This window comes from Bufo gargarizans, chromosome 1 (genome assembly GCF_014858855.1).
Source record: "Bufo gargarizans isolate SCDJY-AF-19 chromosome 1, ASM1485885v1, whole genome shotgun sequence".
Taxonomy (NCBI): domain Eukaryota; kingdom Metazoa; phylum Chordata; class Amphibia; order Anura; family Bufonidae; genus Bufo; species Bufo gargarizans.
In genome coordinates, this window is record NC_058080.1 from 291,800,679 (window position 1) to 291,822,583 (window position 21,905).

Here is a 21,905-nt window from a genome sequence, read left to right on the forward strand (position 1 = left end):
AAAGAAACGTTGATTCAAATTTTCACGGTGTCAACAAATCCCCAAAAAGTTGGGACAAGTAGCAATAAGAGGCTGGAAAAAGTAAATTTGAGCATAACGAAGAGCTGGAAGACCAATTAACACTAATTAGGTCAATTGGCAACATGATTGGGTATAAAAAGAGCTTCTCAAAGTGGCAGTGTCTCTCAGAAGCCAAGATGGGTAGAGGATCACCAATTCCCACAATGTTGCGCAGAAAGATAGTGGAGCAATATCAGAAAGGTGTTACCCAGCGAAAAATTGCAAAGACTTTGCATCTATCATCATCAACTGTGCATAACATCATCCGAAGATTCAGAGAATCTGAAACAATCTCTGTGCGTAAGGGTCAGGGCGTAAAACCATACTGGATGCCCGTGATCTCTGGACCCTTAAACAACACTGTACCACAAACAGGAATGCTACTGTAAAGGAAATCACAGAATGGGCTCAGGAATACTTCCAGAAACCATTGTCAGTGAACACAATCCACCGCGCCATCCGCCGTTGCCAGCTGAAACTCTACAGTGCAAAGAAGAAGCCATTTCTAAGCAAGATCCACAAGCTCAGGCGTTTTTACTGGGCCAGGGATCATTTAAAATGGAGTGTGGCAAAATGGAAGACTGTTCTGTGGTCAGACGAGTCACGATTCAAAGTTCTTTTTGGAAATCTGGGACGCCATGTCATCCGGACCAAAGAGGACAAGGACAACCCAAGTTGTTATCAACGCTCAGTTCAGAAGCCTGCATCTCTGATGGTATGGGGTTGCATGAGTGCGTGTGGCATGGGCAGAACAACATATGCTCCCATCCAGACGTCATCTCTTTCAGGGAAGACCCTGCATTTTTCAACAAGATAATGCCAAACCACATTCTGCATCAATCACATCATGGCTGCGTTGGAGAAGGATCCGGGTACTGAAATGGCCAGTCTGCAGTCCAGATCTTTCACCTATAGAGAACATTTGGAGCATCATAAAGAGAAAGGTGCAACAAAGAAGGCCCAAGACGATTGAACAGTTAGAGGCCTGTATTAGACAAGAATGGGAGAGCATTCCTATTTCTAAAATTGAGAAACCGGTCTCCTCGGTCCCCAGACGTCTGTTGAGTGTTGTAAGAAGAAGGGGAGATGCCACACAGTGGTGAAAATGGCCTTGTCCCAACTTTTTGGGGATTTGTTGACACCATGAAATTCTGATTCAACATATTTTTCCCTTAAAATGGTACATTTTCCCAGTTTAAACTTTTGTTCTGTGATTTATGTTCTATTCTGAATAAAATATTAGAAGTCGGCACCTCCACATCATTGCATTCAGTTTTTATTCACGATTTGTATAACTTTTTTGGAATCCGGTTAGTAAAAGTACATGGGCAACCAGTGCAGTGAATGACGTTGGGTAAGGGCACTGGTGTAGTGGTTGGATATAAAGATAAGCCTGGCTGCTTATATCCAACCATAGAATGGAAAGTTTAGTGAGGGAAAGGCCAATTAATAATGAATCAAGACAAGAATGTATCAGAGCAATAATATGCTGTGTCCACAAGATTTTTTTCTTTTGAGATGCAGATGGAATAAGCTTGCAAATGACTGAATGTGGGGAATGAAGATCAGACAAACTCCAAAACATGTTCTGTAGCAGATGGTAGGAAACAAACGAAGTTCTGTTTTGGAAAGATTTAGTTTCAGATGAAGAGAGAACATGATGTCAGAGAAAGGGAACAATCACTGGTATTTTGTAATATACTGCAGGGATGACTTCACACAAAATGGTATATAATTGGGTGATATCAGCATAGAGATGGTACTGAAATCCACTTCCTGCTCTGTAGCTACTGAAGCTTCATCTCATAGACTTCATGCACAGCGCACCTCCTGCATTCACTCTACAGATAAAACAGGTAATACTGAAATTTCTCTGCTCTCTTTCATGTATTCTTCTGCAGTTTGATCAAAATGCTGGAGGAGGTAAAATGAGCAGACAGCTCTCAGTATTACCAGTATTATGTGTAAAAAGCATGCAGGAGGTGGCTACAGCAGGAAGTCGAAGGTGCAGCTTCATCCAATAGCTGCAGAACAGGAAGTGTTGTCATAAAAGTAATTCATTTGCCTGTACATTTTTAGGAACCACAGAATTATAATTTTTTTTACAGACATAACATAAATAGTGATTACTAGAGATGAAAGAATCAATTCTGAATAATTCAAATTTGTTTATGAATTTAAAATCTCACTCACCAGAGTAATGCTTGGTTCCCCCCCCCCCCTGCCCTCCGCCGCACCCACCTTTCCTGTGTCTTTTGTCATGTTTCTTTGTTTAGTTTTTTCTCTGAAATTACAGCCAATCATTTCAATGACCAGAGCAGACTCATGCTCCCCTGCGTGAAGAACTGTTTTTATTAGCTGTGGTATTTTACTCTGACCTCCGACCAATTGTACTCGTGGTTGTACTGCAAGCTGTAATGGAAACTTATGTTCTATGAAGTTTCAATGTATGTATACTTTACATGTGACTCTGGGAAAACCAATAAAATGATTAAAAAAATTAATTTGTTATTAATTTAAGAAAAATTCTACTTCCAAACAAGGCTGATGTTTTGGTGATATGATTTGTGTAATAATGGTTTCCTTCCATTTTGCTTATCAAATTCAGTAAAGTAGTGAGGTAAGCAGTGCAGGGAAGATGAAGTTGCAAGATCACATGACCATGGGCGGCACCCTGGCCAGAGGGTATGTCCACAATGCTTTGCAGTCAAACTCACCGCTAGTGAGGGACAATACTGACTTGTATATTAGGCATGATGTAAGGTCTCAAGCAGAGACACCATTCTGAGTTCAGCCACCGATGTGATAAGACATGTCTGTCACAGACAAAGCAATTAGACCTAAAAGACTATGGGAAAGATGTATGTATCAAGACTGGGGATTTCTGTGTCAGTCTTGATATCCCCTGCCAGAGGACGAACATAATTTAAGATGAGATGTAGGCCTCAACATAAATTAGGCAAATTCTCCAGCAGTCCATGTGCCTTAACAGAAATCTACGGCAATTCTGAGCTTTCTGGCTTCATATGCATAACTGGCATGAATGAAGATAAATTTGTGCAGCTGCTAGCCATCCCTGCTTTCTTAAAAGTGGCAAGGGTGGCGTAAAAACCTCCCTTTGCATTCCAAAATTTTATCAATAAAAACTATAGATTGTCCCGCGAAAAATAAGCCCTCACACAGCTCGTTGATGTAAAAACAAAGAAGTTATAGATGGTGATGTTTTTATTTCTTTTTTCAGTATTAAAACACAAGAAAAACTATATAAATGTGGTTTTGCTGTAATGATACTGACCCTGAGAATGACGGAAGCAGGTCAATTTTGCTGCTTAGGGAACACTGGGAAAACAAACATATGGTGGAATTGTGTTTTTTTTCCCCAATTCCACTCCATTTAGACTTTTTTTTTCCAGCTTCCCACTACATTGTATGCAATATGAATTGGATTACAAAGTACAACTTATCCTGCAAAAAGTAAGTCCTCATTTAGGTATGTAAACAAGAAAATAAAAATGGCTCTGGGAAGGCAGTGCGTAAAAAGCAAAAACGAAAATATAAAATCGCCGTCGCAGGAAGAGTTCAATTGTGATTGTTAAATTGTTAAATGATTTAATCAAATCATTTGACCGGTTCTTTAGAATTGTACGCAAAACGAGTCAGTCATCTCTAGTGATTACATTCACATACAGTAGTCAAACACACTAATGCTTATGTACTTATTTACGGTCAGTACAAAAAATTGTATTACTGTGCGAAGGTACAAAATACATACCCGCTCCAATTACTCTTTCAATAGTTATATAGGAAGCATCAATTTCTTTTGCAAATTCGTGTACTGCCTGGTTTGGGTCTTCGTAGGTATGAGGGTCAACGTATGTCTTTATTCCTGGAAGTTTATCTGTAGTGGAACAAAAGACTGTCTTCTTATTAGTTGTCACAGTAGTACACAAGCATTATCGTTATGTTGTATATAATGATATAAAAACAGTATGTGTCAACCTATAATATAATGCAATGGAAGCACCTACATTATTTGTACAATATTAATCGTTCCTGACAGAAAGAATGGTTATGAGGTGGAATTCAGGTTCTAGCTACACTTCAGAAGTTCCTCAGATACCAGTTCAACTTTACCATGATGCCCTGATAATCACATAGATGTTTCCTGTGAAAAGTTTTGTGAAGAGCCACATAACCAAAACAAAGTGGAACACCTGAACAGCGGAAAGCAGAGATGGAGCATGGTACATAGAGGTCCTGTGACAAGTCCTATAATCTGAATTATGATGTGGCTGGCAAGTGCACAAGTATATGTCTGTGACACCTTACCCATGAATAAACATGTGTTTCCCCTGCTGAGTATAAATATCATATTTTCATATTAAATCTTATTTTTTTAATCTATACACAAAGAGGCTGATATCAGGAAGTCAAAAATTATACTAATATACATTTGAAAGAATTGGACAGTAAACCTAATAATACTTACTGTGTCCGTTGTGAAAATGCATCTTTTCCTCTTCTGGATCTTGCTTAGCTTTGCTGTAGCCGCATCGCCTACAACAGAGATAGTCTCATGGTTATTACGTCCTATTTGATTAAATGGAAATATTTGTTCCTCAATATGTTAGATGGATGCAATTCCCTTTCATTGGTTAGTCTTTTCTCTAGACAGCCTGCGTCTGCTGTGTGATGGTGCTGGTCATACTTTGCAAATCCATGAGGAAGGATGATGTGTTTCATCCGAAACGCCTAGCTTTTTTATGTTTTTTGTATTGCATGATGATGTTTTTATGCGCTTTAAATAAAGATTTGGAGTTTTTAACCACATGTGTCAGGAGATTTGTCCAGGATTCACAAAATCTGCCTTGTTTACCACAGCAGCAAAGTGGATGAGATCTTCACAAATCTCATCCACACACTGACAAATACTTCTTCAGCAAAATCTGCACATGCAGTAACCCGACTTAAGGTGCAGATTTTTAATTCCCAGCAGGTCAATTATGTTCCACTTTTCTGCTGTGGATTTCACACTATACCTAAGGTGGAATCTGAAGCAAATCCAAGGAATTTCCACAACTAATTCCGGAACAAAATCCTCACTATCTGGTGCAGATTTTTACAACAGATATGCTGCAGCTTTTCTGCTTGGATGATCAGCGCTAGACTATCACCATAAACGGCTGTCAGTGTCCTGCCAGTGTTTTTATAGGTCAATTATGGCGACTTTTCCTATCAGTGCCCTGATTAACCTAAAATCCAGACATGACAGGCAGAAGATGCACTGCATTTATCACAGTGGCCCACGTTGTAGGCAAGTTTCATCTTGCTCTTCCTTATGCCACCTCTTTTTGGCCTACTCTAGACCAAGACTTTGGGCCAAAAAATTGGTGCAATTTTGTTGCAATCTTGTGTATATTAGGCCACTTTCCTAAATAAGGAGTGTTCCTTATGGTAGACACGTTTCAAGTCTAGTCTAGTGAGACGCAAAAGAATGTCTAGAACACATAATAGATCTGGTGCAAGGCATCTACACCAATTTTTTCATGAACATTGAGCAAGCATTCTCAATCATTAAAGGGGCTGTTTCCCTTCTGCAAATGCATTTATCATGTAGAGGAAGTTAATACAAGCCGCTTAATAATGTAATGTGATTGTCCATACTACCTCCTTTGCTGGCTGGATTCATTTTTCCATCACATTATACACTGCTTGTATTCAGGGGTTATGACCACCTTGCATCCAGCAGTGATTGATGGACGTGCTTGCACACTATAGTAAAAAGTGCTGGACTTTCTAGTGGCAGGGACAGTGGCGGCCCAAACAGGCACGCATGTGAAGCAGTTACTATGCCGGGCTCTACGTATCTGTGCTGTGGCAGTGGCTGTAACCCCTTGAAATGAGTAATGAATAATGGGCTGGAAAAATGAATCCAGCAAGCAAAGGAGACAATATGGACAATCACAATATAATAGTAAGTGCCTTGTATTAACTTTATCTACATGATAAATGCCATTTGCTGAAGTGAGACATCTCTTTTAAGCTTGGTAAATCTCCCCCAGTATGTTTTCATTTAAAGTCTAGAGAATTCCTATATAAGCCAGGGTTTGCCAAGGGTGTAAAAAGGGCTTTGTCATTGCTAAATGGTTATTGCATATTATCTAAAGTGAGATTAAAAAGGTGATAAAGGCAGCTTATTTTTCATTATGAATTTCTCTGGAGGTCTATAAATATATACAACAGCATGTCATATTAACATGCAAAATTAAGCCATGAAAACCCCCAATGTGTCATAAAAACGTGTCTCAACATGATGCACTGCATAATACTATAATGCTACTGCTGGTTTATGTTGGCATCGCAGCAATAGTTCAGCTTCACTAATAATGCATGGCAGGAAACCTGTCCATGAAACATTATCTACCATAGAGCTTCCAGATGTACTAAATTTACTGATCAGATAAACAGGCTATAAATTTGTCACTTAGTGAACAAATTATACCCTGTAACGTCTGGCATGTAAATGCTGGATTGCTGGAAAACAGATGTGCTGTGGTTTGAGCTACAGTCAGTAGCTTTACTCCTGAAATCCAGCATTTACTAGTGAAAAGGGTCAAATAGTATCTCTTCCTGATATCTTTAAATCTAGCAAATTAACCATTTACCATACAGTATATTATTTTTACACCATTGCTAATAGGCTTGAGCTAATCGAGTTTCGGATCATAGATCCAAAGTCGATTAATAAAAAAAACAGCATTAAAATGTTCGGGCTCCATAGATGAAGTTGCGGGAGACTTTGGTGAATGAGTACGGTATTCCTATATGCGTATTTAAAAACATTTTAAAATTGGAATCCAAACTGAGCTTTGGTACTCAGGTACCAGTCAAAGCCCACTTCGGATTCCCAAAGCCCACTTCAGATTCCTATTTTAAAGTGTTTTCAAATATACAGATAGGAATACCGTACTCATTCACCGAAGTCTCACGCAACTTCGGCTACGGAGCCCATACATTTTAATGCTGTATGAAAACAGCATTTCTTTACAAATCGACTTCGGATTTATGATCCAAACCTGGATTCGCTCAAGCCTTTGCTAATATTTATTGTAAAGTCGAAGGAAAGGGTTACCTATTGTACATTTTCTATAAAACATAAATGGTTTGGAGTGATAATTCTACAGTGTTTAGTTCAGACTCAGAGCATCATCAGCTACCTGTTTAAAGGAGTCAACCTGTATGGTGATCCTACACAGGAGACATATACAAATTCTGCAAATTAGCGAAAATAAAGCACATTTGCACTTTGCACATTTGTCCTATTCTTTTCTTTCAGAGAGATATCCCATTCTAAATTGTCTAGTTTAGTATAAGCCAAATTTCTTAAATCATGTAAGATTTCATTTACATGTCTACCCTGGAACATACTTTTGTTTTGCATAGCGACAGGGGGGACATTTACTAAAGCTGCATGTTAGGCCTGTTTCACGCCGCCATTCATAGTTCTGGCAGGCTGTTCCGACAGAGAACAGTCCTTCAGTGCTCTCTGGATCCGCGATTTCCAAATGTTACAGGAATGCTGCCGACCTCAATGACAATAATGGAGTCTGGTGGAAATCCAGCGGCTACCTGGCAAATGTGCAGGGATTCGGCCAGAGAGAAACTGCCGGTTTACAAAAGTTGCACATTTATGAGCAATCATCATTTAGTGCAAACTTTTGCAACATTTGGGGATTTTCCAATGCTTATGGCACTTGCTAAAAAAAGGAAATAGAGTTTAGTGGAAGTAGGTGGGGCCTGCTTAAAGAGTTTGTGCCAAGTTTTCAAGTTATCACCTATTGACAAGATAAGGGATAATTGATTGGTGGTGGGGGGGGGGGCAACCTCTGGAAGGAGAGGTTGTGGGTTGCTACCAGCACTGTGAATGCGCTAAAGTTAGTGGAAAAATGTCTCACCGATCATCAGTGGCTCCTCATAAGGGCTGTTGGGCTTACTATAAAAATCTCTAATCAATAAAACCAGGCTCTCTCTTCAGTGGATCAAATGCAAGCTTCATGGACTACCTCTATGGGGGAACACTTTTGTTTATTTGATACTGTAGTTCAACCAAGAATTACGGTGATTGACTGTACATGCTACGGATTTGCTGCAGAAATTTCTGCATCTGTCCCATACATCTGAGTGGGGCTTGCCGCAGAAAGAGCCCCAGGAAAATAACTACAGACCCTATTAGACAGGAACGATTATTCCCAATAACTGTCTTGTATAACTGAGTAGTCAATCATCCGGTGAACAAGCAAGCACCTGTGTAATGAGGCTAGTGCAAACTAGCACAGATGGATTTGTTATCATTAGTGTTGAGAGAATCAAACAAATTGACTTCAATCCAAATTTCAGGAAAAATTTGATTTGTCGCAAAGCCGAATTTCCTTGCACTTTGTGGCAATGAACCAATGTTCCCTGAAATGGTGGCAAAAGCAAAAAAAATACATACTCACCTCATCAATTTGATCACGTAGAGACCCTTGTGGCCATGTTGAGGGGTTTGCGCGTTGTGACATATGACGTCACACCAGCTAGCATGATGAAGTCATCATGTCACAGTGTGAAATTTTGGCAACGACAGTGATTAAATGGATAAGGTGAGATTTTTTTTTTACCTTGATTAACCCCTGAAAGGACTAAATGATAGCCTCAAATGCTGCAATCGATGATGAACAGGGCATCTGAGGGGTCAATGTTGGGGGCAGTGCGCTGTTCCATGTCATTGCTGCACTTTGTGAATCAAATTTTCCATAACTTCACTCATCTCTAGTCATCATATATTGTAACTCACACTGCCTAAATATCGGTCAGTGTAATAACACCCTTAGGTATATAGCACTTGTGGCTCCTCATTACAAATTGAAATAATTTAATATTAAGCAATTGCCAGATCCGTAAGCAAAATATAAACTAATCAATGTTGGAAAAAAGATATATAAATTCATTTACTAACTGTGAAAATGCAATTAGATTTCAGTCATTAATATCTGTGATTTCCTGCAAGTCAAGACCTAATAGTTGCAATTCATGCAAATGTTTTTCTATTTTGTCTTGTTCTGGCCGCAATTATCCAGATAATTGCTGGAGACTTTCTGGAAAGACAAATTAACCATCTACAGTGTTTGTCAATACATCCAGCTTGACCCTTGTCAAGGCAAACTGGATAGGACAGGGTCAATAAATAATCCTGTCATTTTGGCAGAAAACTGGCTGTAGATACAATTTAATAGGAAACCTACATTTATTATTGAGTTAATTGGAAAATGAAAAATAATTTAGGAAATAAAATAGCATAATAATTGATATTTGTGCTGTGCTGATGAAATTTAGTTTACTGAAAATTTCAAACCTTACGGTACAATCCAGAAGGTATGTGCAAATATTTTCTGTCTACAATAAGAGATATGCAAAGATCTATAAAAATAATTATGATCTATGCTTTTATATTTAAATCTGCACGTCATGGTGGGGAGTGGGGGGAAACTCCCTACCGGACACCGAACGTAAACAGGAATAGAAACTAGGCCAGTACACCCGGAAAAGGGAGCAAATAACCTCTTAAAGCATTCCTAATACTTGCCCTGACTCCTATCCATATGAGCGGACCCAGATGGTCATACACAGGAACCTAAGGCCCCACTAACCCTAAAGATCCCTGGAATAATGACAGGACTGAGACAACCTGTTCTTCCAAGACACTGATGAACAGGAGTCTCCCACCAGCCTAGATGCAATGAAAGGGGAAGACAAAACAAACTGTCATGTTCCAGAGCGGGTTCACCTAACCCCTAGAACACTCCACAACAAAAAGAATCCCCATAACATGCACATATAAAGAGAAGACAGTGATAAGCAAAACTGGACCGGCAAGTAGGAAACCAGTGGCAAGAATAACCACTGGAACAAGAGCACAGGCAAACTTGGTCACTTACCTGCTGGAAGGAACACCAGCAGTCCACACCACAACAACTGGAACATATGAATATGTACTGGAACCCAAACACCATACATGACACAGTACAAAAAACCCAGAGAATCCAGCACACCAGTAACTGCCTGGACCCCCATGCAGACAGGATGCATGGCAGCCTCTGGCAGAGCTGCACACTGACTTGCTGTTCCCCCTCTGGGGAACCCTGTAGCCCTCTCACCAAAGGCACAGACAAGGAAAATTTCTAGCATTCATGAAGGACCATACACAACAAAACAGACCAGACATGGAACAACAACTAGACATACAACACAAACCCAGAACATAAACCACACCATACATAGAAATGGGTAAGATAGGAAGACATGGTAACAATGGGATGACATTGATGTCTCACTAGGTGGCCCTCATTAACTGGGCAGATGAAATACCCAGAACAGGAGCATAGCTCCAGCACCAACAGAGGCTGGAGGACAACTAACTACAGGCTACCAGCCACAGGCAATATAAGTACCTAGTGACCACACCCAGCCAGGTAGTTACCCCCACAAGCACCCAACTGGGAAGGGAAACAAATCATAAAGGAGAAGTGTACACACATGCTGTATAAACTACATGTTGCCCAAGGCAACCAGCATGCATGGCAAACATGTCACGGAAAACAACACAGAGACCGAGACACAGCCGTGACAGCACATCTACAAACCGGATTCCCAAAAAGTTGGGACACTAAACAAATTGTGAATAAAAACTGAATGCAATGATGTGGAGATGGCAAATGTCAATATTTTATTTGTAATAGAACGTATATGACAGATCAAACATTCAATCCGAGTAAATGTATCATTTTAAAGGAAAAATACGTTGATTCAAATTTTCACGGTGTCATAAATCCCAAAAAAGTTGGGACAAGTAGCAATAAGAGGCTGGAAAAAGTAAATTTGAGCATAACAAAGAGCTGGAAGACCAATTAACACTAATTAGGTCAATTGGCAACATGATTGGGTATAAAAAGAGCTTCTCAGAGTGGCAGAGTCTCTCAGAAGCCAAGATGGGTAGAGGATCACCAATTCCCACAATGTTGCGCAGAAAGATAGTGGAGCAATATCAGAAAGGTGTTACCCAGCGAAAAATTGCAAAGACTTTGCATCTATCATCATCAACTGTGCATAACATCATCCGAAGATTCAGAGAATCTGAAACAATCTCTGTGCGTAAGGGTCAAGGCCATAAAACCATACTGGATGCCCGTGATCTCAGGGCCGTTAAACGACACTGCACCACAAACAGGAATGCTACTGTAAAGGAAATCACAGAATGGGCTCAGGAATACTTCCAGAAACCATTGTCAGTGAACACAATCCACCGTGCCATCCGCCGTTGCCAGCTGAAACTCTACAGTGCAAAAAAGAAGCCATTTCTAAGCAAGATCCACAAGCTCAGGCATTTTCACTGGGCCAGGGATCATTTAAAATGGAGTGTGGCAAAATGGAAGACTGTTCTGTGGTCAGACGATTCATGATTCAAAGTTCTTTTTGGAAATCTGGAATGCCATGTCATCCGGACCAAAGAGGCCAAGGACAACCTAAGTTGTTATCAACGCTCAGTTCAGAAGCCTGCATCTCTTATGGTATGGGGTTGCATGAGTGCGTGTGGCATGGGCAGCTTGCATGTCTGGAAAGGCACCATCAATGCAGAAAAATATATTCAGGTTCTAGAACAACATATGCTCCCATCCAGACGTCATCTCTTTCAGGGAAGACCCTGCATTTTTCAACAATATAATGCCAGACCACATTCTGCATCAATCACAACATCATGGCTGCGTAGGAGAAGGATCCGGGTACTGAAAGGGGCAGTCTGCAGTCCAGATCTTTCACCTATAGAGAATATTTGGCGCATAATAAAGAGGAAGGTGCAACAAAGAAGGCCCAAGACAATTAAACAGTTAGAGGCCTGTATTAGACAAGAATGGGAGAGCATTCCTATTTCTAAACTTGAGAAACTGGTCTCCTCGGTCCCCAGATGTCTGTTGAGTGTTGTAAGAAGAAGGGGAGATGCCACACAGTGGTGAAAATGGCCTTGTCCCAACTTTTTGGGGATTTGTTGACACCATGAAATTCTGATTCAACATATTTTTCCCTTAAAATGGTACATTTTCTCAGTTTAAACTTTTGTTCCGTGATTTATGTTCTATTCTGAATAAAATATTAGAAGTTGGCACCTCCACATCATTGCATTCAGTTTTTATTCACGATTTGTATAATGTCCCAACTTTTTTGGAATCCGGTTTGTACTATTTTTGAAATAATTGTGATTTGAATATGGTGTGATTCTTTTGTATATCACCTGTGGTTATGTAGTATTTATGCTCATATATACACAATATATTCCAAGTCAGTTCAATGTTGTCTATAGCATTACTGTTTTTAAAGAGATTGATGGTTTAGTCATAAATTGTGATCTATTGGTAAACCTGAGAGAGGAGATCACTTGATGTTGGTGTTAGGTGTAAGATTTTCTTGTTGGCTTTAAGGCCTCATTCACACGACAGTGAAAAATGGATGTGCGATAGCCGTTTTAGTAACAGCCATCACACTGCGTTTTTAGAAACAGTTAAAGTCTATGGGGCTCTTCACATATCCGTGAAGCAGACATGTCCTATTTTTGGCCATTTTCAAGGCCAGACTATGATTCTTCCTGTTTCTTTTGGTGCTACACACTGGCGTTTCTTGATCCGCATTGGTCAACTGTTCAAGAGGTACTCGCCTGGTGATTCCTCTGCAGTGAAGACCAGATCCCTGCTGCATTACTATTCATATGCAATAAAAATCAACAGTGGCTTCACTTTTTACAAAAATATAAATACGTCTTACATGCTGAGTGATATGAGGTTGCTCTATGTGCCTTATAGAGCTAAAAAATTCTCAATAATTAAACAGAAAGAGTCAAAAATCCTCCAGGCATGGGGTATGTGAATTTAATAGTAGTACATAAGTAGTAGATAAGAAAAAATGCTAATGGTAAAATTAATTGACATTATTCATGAATTGAGAACAAACGTCACTTAAATATTTATATGAAAAATATAAAAATAATGAAATAAAATAAAAATAGATAAAATATTGTCTTCTGTAGGTACCAAATAAAGAGACCATTAAAGGGGTTATCCTGGAAAATATAATGATGACTAATCCTTAGGAAAGGCATCATTAACACATCAGTGGGGGTTCAAGTCTCGGCACCCCTGCCGATCAGCTGTTTCAAGAAGCAGCTGCACTCACTGACACAGGACAGTGTCGTACACCGTATAGTGGCAGTGCTTAGTATTGCAACTAGGCTATGTAACCGATGCACAGTGATGTCACTGACCTAGGGAGAGGCTGCAGTACTCAAGGCCTCTTCTAACAGCTGAACGGCGAGGGTCCCTGGTGTCGCACCCTCACAAATCTGATACTGATGACTTATCAGCGAATAAGTCTTTAATATCTTTTCCTGGATAACCCCTTTAAATCTTGAGTATTACAGTTCACTAAAAAGTCCTTTTTCCAGATTATAATAATAGTCTCTTGTTTTACTATTCACATGCTGTGGAAAAAAATCTTTGGATTTCTATATTGATGGAAATGCACAGGCTGAATCTGCAACAAAACGTGCCTCAATTCTGCGGGGAAATCCATGGCATATTTTTTTGTCCCATGTGGATATACCCTTAGACTGGTAATTTCATTGTACATTCTGCAGTTTTAATCACACAATGACTATAACTACAATATTAATTATGAAATAGCCCCTAAAAAGTCTAAACTTCAGCAGTAAATGCTTACTGGGGTGTTTAGCTTCTGAAACTCAAAAGCAATCCTGCCCAACCTCATTACTATATTACAACATGGATTGCCTGAAGGACCTCCAACCTAGTCTGACACTACATGCATTACTGGGTACATTTAAACACACGGGCAGTTGTGGCGTTAAAAATGACCTTTAGTAACTTTTTGTACTACTTACTTGTTCTTCATTTACTGCTGTCTTGACTTCATCTTGACTACATTAGGACAAATTAGTGACTCAATTTCAACTATTTAATAGATAGTAATGACTCACAGATCATCTAAATGTCATAAATTGTGCCAAAATTCAATGCAATCTAATTTTAGAAAAAATCACTTTGCATAGATCACCACTGGAAATGGCTTACTAGAAAAAGTGCAAAAATTATATCTGAATTCTGGCATAAATTCTTTAGTACATAAATTAAGACAACCAATAATTAGTATAGGGTTAGAGAAAAGTCTCTATCCCTGCACCACATTTCTCATCCAGTTTGAGCCCCTGTGATAAATCTGGTACAGGACTAGACACCTTGTCTAAATTTACAGAATTAGTAAATCTGCAACACCCTTGTTAAATCTTGAGGTTGTTACTCGCTACTAAGCCCAATAAATAGAATCTGATTTAAATTGCACTAAGGATAACATAATTATAGACTTCCAACAAGTAACCAATAGTGAGAAAAATTATAACGCAATCACATATTTAGACCCCTTTCACATGAGTGAGTTCCACGCGTTGGACTTGCAGCCTGCATCAGCGAGAGCACCCGTCCTGACCTCCCAGGTGAGGTAGCATAGCATTATACTGATTTATGATGCTATGTAACCCTTATAGTTCTGGAAAGTATTGAATAAGACTGACAGCATTAAGGGTTACATAACGTAGCGTCATAAATCAATATAATGCTATGCGACCCCGACAGTGCTGGGAGGTCAGGATGGGTGCTCTAGCTGACTCATGCTGCGAGTCCACGCGTGGAAATCGCTCGTGTGAAAGGGACCTTACTGAGACTAAATATTTTTTTTTTAAACTAAAGTTTTTATTTTATTTACATTCTGTATAGTTTTAAAGTGTTTAACATGTTTTTACTTTGCAGAACTTGCACCCGACGTAGCAAAATTTAGAATGGATGTAAAATATATTTGGCAATACATAAAGCGCAAATATATAACATTTTGGAAGCTTCAATACAATTCCACATACCTTCCACTGAGAAGAAAGCCAACCATTCCGGCCAGAATAATAATCCCCACAGTGACTGACACAGCTATAATAGGAATCTGACTCTGATCACCAGTTGCTGCAAATGCTGAATAGACAGGCAGAAAACAAAGACTATGGTTTCAGTTTCATGCAATTTTTACAAAACCAGTCAAATGATAATCTGCTTAGATTATTGCTTTTCTCAATACTGTGTAGGTAAAAACATTCCTCCAACTAAAAATTTATAGGGTACCTATCATGTTGAATAGAATCTAAAGGCAGCATGCTATAGAGCAGGAGATGCTGAAAAGACTGATACCGTTAGGTCCATAAATATTGGGACATCGGCAAAATTGTAACATTTTTGGCTCTATACACCACCACAATGGATTTGAAATAAAACAAACAAGATGTGCTTTAACTGCAGATTGTCAGCTTTAATATGAGAGTATTTACATCAAAATCAGGTGAACGGTGTAGGAATTACAACAGTTTGCATATGTGCCTCCCACACAGAATAATAATCATAAATCAAACTTTCACTTTTTAATACTTGGTTGCAAATCCTTTGCAGTCAATTACAGCCTGAAGTCTGGATTGTATAGACATAACCAGACACTGGGTTTCATCACTGGTGATGCTTTGCCAGGCCTCTACTGCAACTGTATTCAGTTCCTGCTTGTTCTTGGGGCATATTCCCTTCAGTTTTGTCTTCAGCAAGTGAAATGCATGCTCAATCGGATTCAGGTCAGGTGATTGACTTGGCCATTGCATAACATTCCACTTCTTTACCTTAAAAAACGCTTTGGTTGCTTTTGCAGTATGCTTTGGGTCATTGTCCATCTGCACTGTGAAGTGCCGTCCAATGAGTTCTGAAGTATTTGGCTGAATATGAGCAGATAATATTGCCTGAAACACTTCAGAATTCATCCTGCTGCTTTTGTTAGCAGTCACATCATCAATAAATACAAGAGAACCAGTTCCATTGGCAGCCATACATGCCCACGACATGACACCACCACCACTATGCTTCACTGATGAGGTGGTATTCTTTGGATCATGAGCAGTTCCTTTCCTTCTCCATAGTCTTCTCTTCCCATCACTCTGGTACAAGTTGATCTTAGTCTCATCTGTCCATAGGATGGTGTTCCAGAACTGTGAAGGATTTTTTAGATGTCGTTTGGTAAACTCTAATCTGGCCTTCCTGTTTTTGAGGCTCACCAATGGTTTACATCTTGTGGTGAACCCTCTGTATTCACTCTGGTGAAGTCTTCTCTTGATTGTTGACTTTGACACACATACACCTACCTCCTGGAGAGTGTTCTTGATTTGGCCAACTGTTGTGAAGGGTGTTTTCTTCACCAGGGAAAGAATTCTTTGGTCATCTACCACAGTAGTTTTCTGTGGTTTTCTGGGGCTTTTGGTGTTGCTGAGCTGACCGGTGCGTTCCTTCTTTTTAAGAATGTTCCAAACAGTTGTTTTGGCCACGCCTAATGTTTTTGCAATCTCTCTGATGGGTTTGTTGTATTTTTTCAGCCTAATGATGGCTTGCTTCACTGATAGTGACAGCTCTTTGGATCTCATCTTGAGAGTTGACAGCAACAGATTCCAAATGCAAATAGCACACTTGAAATTAACTCTGGACCTTTTATCTGCTCATTGTAATTGGGATAATGAGGGAAAAACACACACCTGGCCATGGAACAGCTGAGATGCCAATTGTCCCATTACTTTGGGTCTCTTAACAAGTGGGAGGCACATATGTAAACTGTTGTAATTCCTTCACTGTTCACCCAATTTGAATGCAAATACCCTCAAATTAAAGCTGACAGTCTGCAGTTAAAGCACATCTTGTTCATCTCATTTAAAATCCATTGTGGTGGTGTATAGAGCCAAAAATGTTAGAATTGTGTTGATGTCCCAATATTTATGGACCTGACTGTATATACTTTTTTGGGCAACAATATTTAATATAACTTGTAATTTTATTCACTTAGATCCCTACGCTATCTATGCTTAGGAGTCCAATTGGTGGTCCAATGAAAGGGTGAATCTGATTGGCTGAAATGGGCAACTAAGCTAGTTCTACTTTACACCAGTTTGATAAATACAAATGTCTTTAAAAAATAGTCTCCCAAATATGAACAAACAAATACTGTGAAATAACACTTTGTGCTAAGCCACACCCTGAAAGTAAATCCATTTTTTACCCACATTAACTGACAGTATTTTCTGTTGCAAAAGGTAGGAACCTTAATACATCTCATCCCATACTAAAAACTACAAAAAATACCAGAATTGTGCCCACATCACACCTATTAAAAACGGAATAAAAAGCTATAAAAATGGTACCAATGAAAACTACAAATGATTGTGCTAAAATCAAGCCCTCCTACATTTATGCCATCAGAAAATAAATATGTCGTGGATCTTGGAGTGCAGCGACACAAAAGCAATTTTTTTTTTAAATGCGTTTTTATTGTGTACGTAGTATAACAAGTTAGCATGTTATTTTTACCATATGTAAAACGCTGTAAGAATAAATACAATAAAAAACAATGTTGAAATTGCTGTATTTTTCTTTCCCCTTCCAAAAAGAATTACAATTTTAATACATAATATGTACCCCAAAATGGTTCCTATAGAAACTATAACTCATCTCACAAATTGAAGGTCAATTTAATATCTAAACTGAAGAAAAAATTATGATGGCTGGAACTCCGGGGAAAATGATGCTGGTCCTTAAGGGCTATGTACACCTTTGGGGATTTTTTTTGTACTCATTATGAGGTAAAAACTATTTTTTCAAATGGTCTTAATTCAAAATATGGAGTAATTTTCTCTGTACAGAGCTAAGATGCTCTATTAGCAGGATCTGAATTTTCTGTCTCTTCTGTCAGGCAGAGAGCTGACGGGCTCCTTATCTCTGCTTACTTTATAAACACTCATTAAAGCACAATACTTATCTTACTGATAAGAATGTGGATTAAATAAGTGTTTATGACCTCCTAATAATTTAGAGATTAGGGTTATTAGATGACCGGCACGAAGTGAAAGTAGGAGTCACACAGCTAGAAAAACTGTTAAACCTTTGTGACATAACGGCTCAATATTTTTAATTAAGACCAATTAAAAAAATTATTTTTTAGCTCAAAATGAGAAAAATGCAATTATAAAAAAAAAAAATGGTGTAAAATTTGTTGTAATCTTAGTTTTATACAATAAGCAGTTAAAATGTACTTGACCTTTGCGCAAAATATATTTCTTTGACATCTACAAAAAAAAAAGTGATATTTTAAAGAGGAATTTTCCAGTTTTAATGTGAGGTGGGGGAGGTGGTATTAAAAACATGATATTTACACCCCCTTCTCCCACATCAAATGAGATGAGAAAGCAAGATCCAGCATGTTAACTTATCCAAGTGAGTGACACGAATGAGGTCTCTTCTTTTAATGCAAGGGACCTGGGAGAGGAAATCTGGAGCTTTATAAGAATGACAGTTCCCTGTTATGGTATTGATCTGCTGACTCTTTCCGCTAACCATTACATGGACATGAGCTGACAGTAATTAAAATGACTTACACACTGGGCTGGTTTCAAACTCAAATCTACGGCTGAAGGCACCATACCCTGCGGCCGTGCGTGCTCGGATCTGGAATATGTAGGAGGATGCAGACTTCAGTCCCTCTGCTGTGATTTCTGTTTCCTTGGACTTGATAATTGTGTAGCTAGTTTCCTGGTCCTTTATTTATATATAGAGAGAAAACAGAAATATTTTACAATGATGGGAAAAAAATGACAACTTTGATTTGATCCATATGATCTAAATTTAGTTCAGTTAAGGCTGAGTTCATATCAGCGTTCAGCCTTTCCATTCTCCTGCTCCATTATAGAAGCAGGAGTACAGAAATGACAGATTTGGCACAAAACTGAGCCGAACGAAGCCTTTGGACCTCATGGACTATAATGGGGTCCATTAGGTTTTCGCTCAGAGGAAGATTTCTGAATCAGAAACAAAAGTTGTGCATGCAGGACTTAATGGACCCCATTATAGGTGCAGTTATATAAACCCCCTCACTCACACTGCCTGTCTGTACTATCTGTGTGTGCTGACTCTCCAGTGTAGTTCTATGGTCTCATTGCCTCCTGAAAGCTGACAAGCGAGAGAGAGAGATGACAGGGAGGAGAGGGCAGACAGGCTCAAGCTGCATCACATATAAGAACATGGAAACTCTGCAGTGTGAAGGGACAACAGCTCTGTGTCACTAATCTGTCATGGTTGTCTTTACATAGAGCAGTGCAGTGTGTTGACTCTGTCCCCTCTGTCTCTGCAAAGGCAGACATGATGGGAAATGTAGGATTTATTAAGAAAACCATATCTGAGGGGAACAGTGAATCAAGATGGCAGACAACCCACAAATGGCACATAAAAAAAACAGACATACACAAGGCATACACAAGAGCCTCTGTCTTATTACTGAATAATTGCCTACCCTGCACTATATACACTTTAACAGATGATGGAAAGGATCTATTTTGCAACATTCATGTTAACGCTGGTTTGCTATAAATTCCATTAAAAAACTATGAATAAAAAAAAAGAAAGTGCAAGACATTTGTGTCCACTTCAATTTAATGATTAGCAATTGACAGTTTACCTTTGGCACTGCAGCACCTGATTTGCCAATAGGTCAATGACAAACATTTCTAATGCAGTTTTCTCACACAGGGGACTTAAAGCACAGATATGGCTGTGAAGATGGTGTGACTGCCTGTAGAGTTAGTGGCTTCCATATAGGCACTCATCCCCAACATGCAATAGTCACTAAGGTCCATACTTTGTCATATACACAGAAGAGGTGACAAATGTATAACTGCTAAGGGTCCAGCCACTGGGACCTCCATCAATCACTAGAGGTTCCCCTATGAATGGAGAAGTGCTATGCATGTGTGACCACTGCACTTCTATGGTCCTGTCAGAGATAGCCAATTCCATAGATAGTAAATCTGCACCAGTTACCCATGCATACAGGTGACTAGAAGACCCATTCTAACTTTTTGCATAATTGGTTTAACCCTATGTTCTAAGACTCTAAAACTGTATTTTTCAAGTTCTCTTTCTAAATGTATTAAACTGCAGATTTCCATTCTGATTTGTCTGCTTTGCTCACTTCCAACGTAACAGTTTATATCACTTCATTTTTAGTAAGACTCTCTTATCACATCACATAATTGCTTTTGCCTCTGGCATAGTACAGGAGGAGAGAAAAATTCCAGATGTACACACTGTTAGCACGTTTCAGACACTTTCATTTCCTGTGTTTTGTTTCCAGCTTTATCAAAATAATCAATGACTTATAGTCGGCATTTTAAGTAAATTTTTTACATGCAAAATGATTTCCTTTACTGTCTGAGACCCATATTCCACCACAGTGTAACAATAGGCTATAAAAGAATACATAAGAGCAGCATCATATCTTTTATATCAATTCATTAGAGTGACCTTTATTCAGATGAGCAAAGTCTGCCAATATCTCCGACCTGAACTTTTAATGTGTTTTCCCAAGCCAACGTGCCAACACTAATGAAAAACACACACTGGAAGTCACCCTGGTAATTTACTGCAGACACAATCAATTAGTAATCAATTTCCCTATGTAGTTGACGGCTCCCCAACCAAGAAGAGTTAGTGAGAGCAAATAACACAAAGATATAGTTGTACATTACAGAAGGTCAGACCTTTTCAAAGTATTTGATCTCATATTCCAGGATGATACCGTTGGGTCGCTCGGGTTCCTGCCAAGACAAGGAAATGCTATTTCTGGAAATTTTTCCTTTCTTCACATGAGTGACTGGAGAAGGAGCTGTGGATAGAAAGCAAAAAATCATTGGGAGCTAAGTGTTTTCTTTTTTTGCTTTTAGTTATAGTAAAACGGCAAGTAGTATAAAGGTTTCATAGTGAGGAATTGAACATTAGCTACAATGAATTTGGAGTGCTGCACCTTTTTTCTTTTTTTTTAATCTATCTATCTATCTATCTATCTATCTATCTCATATCTATCCAGGATCGAACTGGTCCAGGAGACTACCAGAGGATCCTCCGGTGGGTCCAGTCTCTAATCTAAAATAATAGTGGGCCCCAAAGGTCTAGGAGAAAAAAAAAACTGTCTTATAAGCTAATCAATTGCTACTAGAGTCTAGTTCTGTGATTTAAAAACCTATTAAATTTTATTGATGATATAGGATTTCGGCCCTGAGAATATTCTATCCTCTGGTGGGCCCAAGAAACCTGTCTATCTATCTATCTATCTATCTATCTATCTATCTATCTATTCAAGACAGAAGCACTTCCAATAGATAAAGCAACCAGGTGGCAGTGACAAGGTCCCAGATAAAGAGGTCCATTGAAATAATAAAAAAGGCACAGCACTTCATTGTCTATATATACATGAAATAGTTTCGCTGACAAACAACATTTCTCACCTATCCACAAGATGATCACTGGGAACCTAACTGCTGAGAACCCCCTCCCCCAAGATCATGAGACTGGTGCCTAAGGCTACTTTCAACTAGCATTTTTGCGGATCCATCATGGATCTGCAAAAACGCCTCAGTTACAATAATACAACTTCAGGCATCCGTCATGAACAGATCATGTTGTATTATGTCTTTTATAGCCATGATGGATCCATCTTGAAGTGCATCGAAAGTCAATGGGGGACGGATCCGTTTTCTATTGTGCCAGATTGTGTCAGAGAAAACTTCGTCAGGCGGACAGCAAAACGCTGCAGGCAACGTTTTGGTGTTCGCCTCCAGAGTGGAATGGTGACTA

The 21,905-nt window shown here is 39.1% G+C and overlaps 1 protein-coding gene across 1 annotated transcript in view; it reads right to left on the minus strand.

Moving 5' to 3' along the window:
- EPHA5 (EPH receptor A5) overlaps window positions 1-21,905 on the minus strand; it is a 472,285-nt gene that overhangs the window by 68,402 nt on the left and 381,978 nt on the right. Inside the window, exons 6-10 of the mRNA XM_044278770.1 lie at window positions 20,813-20,937; window positions 18,656-18,815; window positions 15,074-15,179; window positions 4,550-4,617; window positions 3,833-3,958 (exon numbers count right to left, since the gene is read on the minus strand). Of these exons, the coding sequence (XP_044134705.1) occupies window positions 3,833-3,958; window positions 4,550-4,617; window positions 15,074-15,179; window positions 18,656-18,815; window positions 20,813-20,937 (585 nt within the window). The remainder of the gene's footprint in view (window positions 1-3,832; window positions 3,959-4,549; window positions 4,618-15,073; window positions 15,180-18,655; window positions 18,816-20,812; window positions 20,938-21,905) is intronic.